The following is a 5,439-nucleotide window of genomic DNA, read 5'->3' as shown; positions in this document are numbered from 1 at the left end:
GGAAGTTAAACCCCACATATCAATCAATTCACTCAAGGGCTATCAGTAGCCGGAGCAGTACTAGAGCTTGCCAAAGAAATTAACCACTTGCTTAGCTTCGACGCCACCGTATGTATATGCAGACATTTTCTTTTCCTACCTGGCCACACGTTAGCGTGTTCTTAGCGACGCCTACAAGCGACTGCTTATATTTCTAAAAAAATGGATGTTCTTGCAAGCCAGTATAGCTTACGGCCTTGCGAAAAGTCACTGCTAACTTGAGTGCAGTGACGTGCAGTGCCGTAGTCGTGTTGTATCGCATTTCTTCGCCTTTTGGAGTCACAGTACGTGTTATAACTACATGTTTCGCTTCCATTGCCGTGTAAAAGTGAGTGGCAAAGGAACTTTTGTTCGTCGTTTCGCGCATTTGCACGCTTGCACAGTGAAGGTGCTGTGTCGTGTTCTACCGCATGGTGCGAGCGGTCAGCAACCTACAGGTACTCAGCGAGGCCTCTTGTTCACTCTCGTTAAGACGACCTTTGCGAGCACTGCTGGCATCAAAACTGGTGAGTGAAAATGCTTTTTGAATTATAGATTCAGTGCACGCGCTGTAATCACTTGTAACTAAGCTTTCAAGAGCAGAGCTTTCTAAGATTATCTTTGTGCTAAGTAATGAGAACAGGGTTCATCACTTTTTATTACTTTTTCTGCCTGAAGTTGATTATAACCATGCGTTTGCTGTATTGCCGTCACTCTAACGGCAGCTGTGTTTTTATTTTTTGTGTACTCTACTCATAATTATGTCTAATCTTGGACATCTTGTAGCCGAAAATGCACCATTGAACTCTGCCTTAACAGTGGTCGGTGGTCTAGTGGCTAAGGTACTCGGCTGCCGACCCGCAGGGCGCGGGTTCGAATCCCGGCTGCGTCGGCTGCATTTCCGATGAAGGCGGAAATGTTGTAGGCCCGTGTGCTCAGATTTGGGTGGACGTTAAAGAACCCCAGGTGGTCTAAATTTCCGGAGCCCTCCACTACGGCGTCTCTCATAATCATATAGTGGTTTTGGGACGTTAAACCCCACATATCAATCAATCAATCAATCAATCAATCAATCAATCAATCAATCAATCAATCAATCAATCAATCAATGCCTTAACAGTGGTTCCTGGCGTGTTTTTTCTGCTTTGCTGCCAAGGTGGCACGACCTAGACAGGCGATTACTGAGCTTTTTGTCGTGTCCCTTGAGGTGACTGAAAACAGTCTTACTTTAAGTAAACCAAAAAACAAAATCATAATATGAACAGGCATGGGCATGCGCTCACTGCAGCGTTTTCAACCTATGCTTCGTTTCCACAACACGTGTGTCGATTTGTATGGCGTGGCGCGCAAAAACTACATTGTATGAGTGTGCTACGTGACTGAACAAATCATCGCTGCACGTAACCAGTGACGTTAAAAATCAACGTAACAGCACACACCACGTCACCATCGGTTTGAAATAACGTAACAATACTTAATCCCCTGACTACAATCCTGTACCAATTATTCGCCCGACTTGTTCTGTTACAACCCGCGAAAAAGATACTGACGCGACATTTTCCCGCTTAAAGCCCGAAACAGCACCAATGACAATGTCACCCACGTTCTCACGACGACGGCCATCACGGATGTCATTCTGTGATGTCTTTCTGTGATGGTGGTCGTAGTTTTCATATTTTCAAGTTTCAAGTTTATTTTCTTGCCCCGCCGCGGTGGTCTATAGGCTAAGGTGTTCGGCTGCTGACCCGCAGGTCGCGGGTTCGATTCCCGGCTGCGGCGGCTGCATTTCCGATGAAGGCGGAAATGTTGTAGGCCCGTGTGCTCAGATTTAGGCGCACGTTTATGTACCCCAGCTGGTCGAAATTTCCGGAACCTTCCACTACGGCGTCTCTCATAATCATATGATGGTTTTGGGACGTTAAACCCCACAAATCAATCAAGTACATTTTTTTTTACCTTTGGCATGTTTATCACGCGCAATTTTCAGTGCAAATGATTCAGTTTGCCCTGAAAATGATACACTGATTCAGTTTGCAGGTCCCGGATGGGTTGGCGGTTGCCTGCAGTCTTACGTAACACCCTGTGGTGATACACGTGAAGTCAGTGTTGGAAACGATGCCTATGCAGAAAGCCTAATGATTTACGGCTGCCGCTTAGAGATAAACGTGATGTTGTGTCAGGTGTGAACACGCTCTTATCGCACACCAAGAGCGACAGTGCTCCGAAATCGTCCGGACGCGGCTGTCTGAATTCACCGGACGTATTAAGGCCGAAACCGTAGATGCCTCATCATGTGACCGTTGGTGTCAACAGGAACCACAATATGCGTTATGCGGTGATGTCGACATATAGAAGAGTGACGACACAGATCGTCAATATTTGCAACGTCGTCAGGGCGTGATTCTGAGGTCCTATAACCCTACTCCACGTGACATCAACACATGGCATAATCGCATGACCACAATTAGACTGATCTCGGTGGTATGCATGCGAGGGCACGAAAGCTTTCAGGAGGGCGCTAGGATGAATCACTAAATCAACTAATGAGTCGTGACGGTACTTTCCTTCTGACCCGAAGGTCGCGAGTTCGATCACAGTCGGGGCGGTCGAATATCGATGGAAGGGAAGTGATAGCAACACATGCACCATGCGATCTCAGTGGATGTTCAAAACACAATATGGTCGAAACTACAGGATCCCTGCACTATGGCGTCCCTCATAACCACATGGTTGTGTTGGGACGCAAAACCCCAGATAGTATAACTATTATTCCTTTTATTATTACGACCACATCGGCGAAAAAAAAAGAAAAGAATATTTCTTTAACTATCGTGTAGTCTTATACGAGTGCATAAGTAGCCCTCTTGTAGTACGATATATTCGCTTCAGTGTCATCTTTGATATTTCAAAGGATTCATGCAAAAAAAAGCCACGCATACGCATAACGCTCAGCACAGTCACAGCTAAAGCTGAAAGAGCGGTCTTTCAGAGCCTTCTCTAAACACTCCTTGGAATCATACAAGCACACTGCTCGGTACCCATTATGCCATAATTATTCATAAATTTTGTGATGTAGGGGAACATTCACTATGCTATCCTTCGTCATTCTTTTTAGAATTGTGGTATTCACTCAGCACGTGCAAGGAATTTCGTGCCAATCGTTCATGCAGTGGCTGACGACGATGAGGAGTAATGCCTGAGGTGGGTATGCGCCGCAGTTAATTGGTGATCAAAAACAAGCTTTTGTAATGGGTTGGAGCATTGGACGGCCAACTCGGTACGAAATTCACATTTTCTGACATTTCGTTGTTTCAAAGTTTACTCTTCTAAAACGCTTTATTATTCATAATACCGCGATTCCTGCACTGATATCAAGCCTGCCTGAAGCCAGTTTAGAAACGACTTCCAAGCACTGGCATGGTTCAGTGGTAGAATCCTGCGCTGACACGCGGCGGAACTGTGTTCAAATCCTATTGTGTCAATAGTGTCTTTTATTTATTAAGTTTTTCTCGTTCAATACTGGCGGTGGCGAATAACTAAGGCGGTGCGTGTGATCTGTGTTCTGATCTCATAACAGCGTTTACTGTAAAAAACAACAACAATAAAGAACAATCGACACGTCCGCGCCGATGTTCATTCTAACTATATCAGAACCGCAAGACAGTCCACGGTGAAGGAAACGAGTTCAGAGTACTGTAATTGCATCACTGCCACTATTCGCCAGCCGGAACACACGCAAGAAGAGCAACGTTAAACGAGTTAAAATGCAAATAACATATATCACGGGCGAACTTCCAGTTTACTATCCCATTTTTTTAAAACATTCGATTACATTCAAAGCCTGCCTTTCTCTCTCTTGTCCTTCGAGTCTTTCTCTCGGTCTCATTCTCACCCTCGACTCGGATTCACTGCAATGCATTTCGCAACCATCGAAAGCCAATTTCCCTACAGCGTGAATGGAATGAGTTGAAACTCATTTTGTTTTTGTTCGTTTGCTTGCTCGCTTTTTATTTTGCCTGTTTCTTTCGGTTTGTAGCATGTTTCTCAAGATCAGTATATGGAGAATAAGTTAATCGGCTCACGGGGTGAATTTGAAGCATTTCTTTTTGGTAGCCAGTGCATTACACGCGTAATACCATTTTATATAACGCATCAATAAACGAACCGCGAATTATGACTTCTTGGTCAGCTAGATTATGCATATTCGAGATTGATTGGCCTAATATATGCATGAATATCCGTATGCATATACGTAGCGTCTCGGTAGAACGTGTGGAGAAAGCATTCTCGCTATGTCGGAGCGAGCAAAATCTGCTATACATTACGTCCCGTTCCGGCCACAGCGCCAACTTGGCACATCTCGGATCAATTAGTTTCGTGAATCATTTGTGACGCTATACCGAGACGACGCCCAGTTCGATGCCTCGCGCTTCTCGGATTCTTGACAACTGATTATGAGTTTGTTTGGATAGGTTTGGTTGAAACTTAGACATACGCTGGTTTAAACTTGAACTGTGAGGGCTCATGATTATCAAAGTTTGCGCTACGTCGAAAGCCATGGTCAGGGCACGATGCTCGTTCTATTGCGCAGGTCTTAGGCTGGCGTAACAAATCGACATGAAAAACTAGCTGTATACACGAGAAGATTGCACCAGAAAAACATTTCCAAGCTCGTGTGGGATATGAACCCACGCCCTCTGCGTAGCAGTCGAGGATTCTTCCCAAGAGCCGTGCTAAGGCTCGTAGTGCTATTGCAAAAAGACCCTATGCAGGTGTCATGTCAGCTAGGAACTCGTGTTAACACTTGCAATACAGCATGGCGAAATACTTTTTTTTTGAAAAAAAAAACATGTCGTAGAGGATGCCGCTATACTTTGCGAAAATTGACTTATGGTGTTGTCGCTGCCTTGCGGAGATTCAAAGCGAATTCCCATTAGGCACTATCGCAATGGCTGGTGATTTCTTTTTCTGTGGTCAACTGTAATAAGAATCTAATTAGAACAGAGTTTGCATAGTTTTTAACATTTTCAAGTAAACGTCGGTTGTACTCGCATAACTGAACGGCAGCGTTGTATGTGAAAATTAGTGCCGGTTGGCATGCAGGGACGTCACGAACAAAGAACATGCCCCAAATAAAAGCAATATTCCGAAGAAAGCCTATGTTCAAAATAAAGTTTTAATGTTCTGTTGGACTGCAATTGATGTTCACTGTTCGTTGGAATAAATATTTCTAAACACAGTAAATGAAATTCCTCCGTGCATCGGATGTTCTCCCTGCGGGCAAACTCGCGTGAGCAGGGCCGACGAACACGGCTGAAGCAGAGATAAAACCATCCGACCCGTCGTTCAACGGAGCGCGCTATAGCGATAGCTTAAGTATTATTATTACTAATATTATTAATTTGCAATGTTACTTTTTTA

At 44.5% G+C, this 5,439-nt stretch overlaps 1 protein-coding gene across 1 annotated transcript in view; it reads left to right on the top strand.

Annotated features, from left to right (window-relative positions):
* Positions 1-290: 290 nt before the first annotated feature.
* LOC142767432 (uncharacterized) overlaps positions 291-5,439 on the top strand; it is a 299,364-nt gene continuing 294,215 nt past the window's right edge. Inside the window, exon 1 of the mRNA XM_075869083.1 lies at positions 291-545. Coding sequence (XP_075725198.1) covers positions 341-545 — 205 coding nt within the window. The 5' untranslated portion in view covers positions 291-340. The remainder of the gene's footprint in view (positions 546-5,439) is intronic.

Source organism: Rhipicephalus microplus, chromosome 7 (genome assembly GCF_043290135.1).
Source record: "Rhipicephalus microplus isolate Deutch F79 chromosome 7, USDA_Rmic, whole genome shotgun sequence".
Taxonomy (NCBI): Eukaryota; Metazoa; Arthropoda; class Arachnida; order Ixodida; family Ixodidae; genus Rhipicephalus; species Rhipicephalus microplus.
The sequence above is the reverse complement of the archived record's forward strand: the minus strand, read 5'-3'. Positions and strand labels throughout refer to the sequence as shown.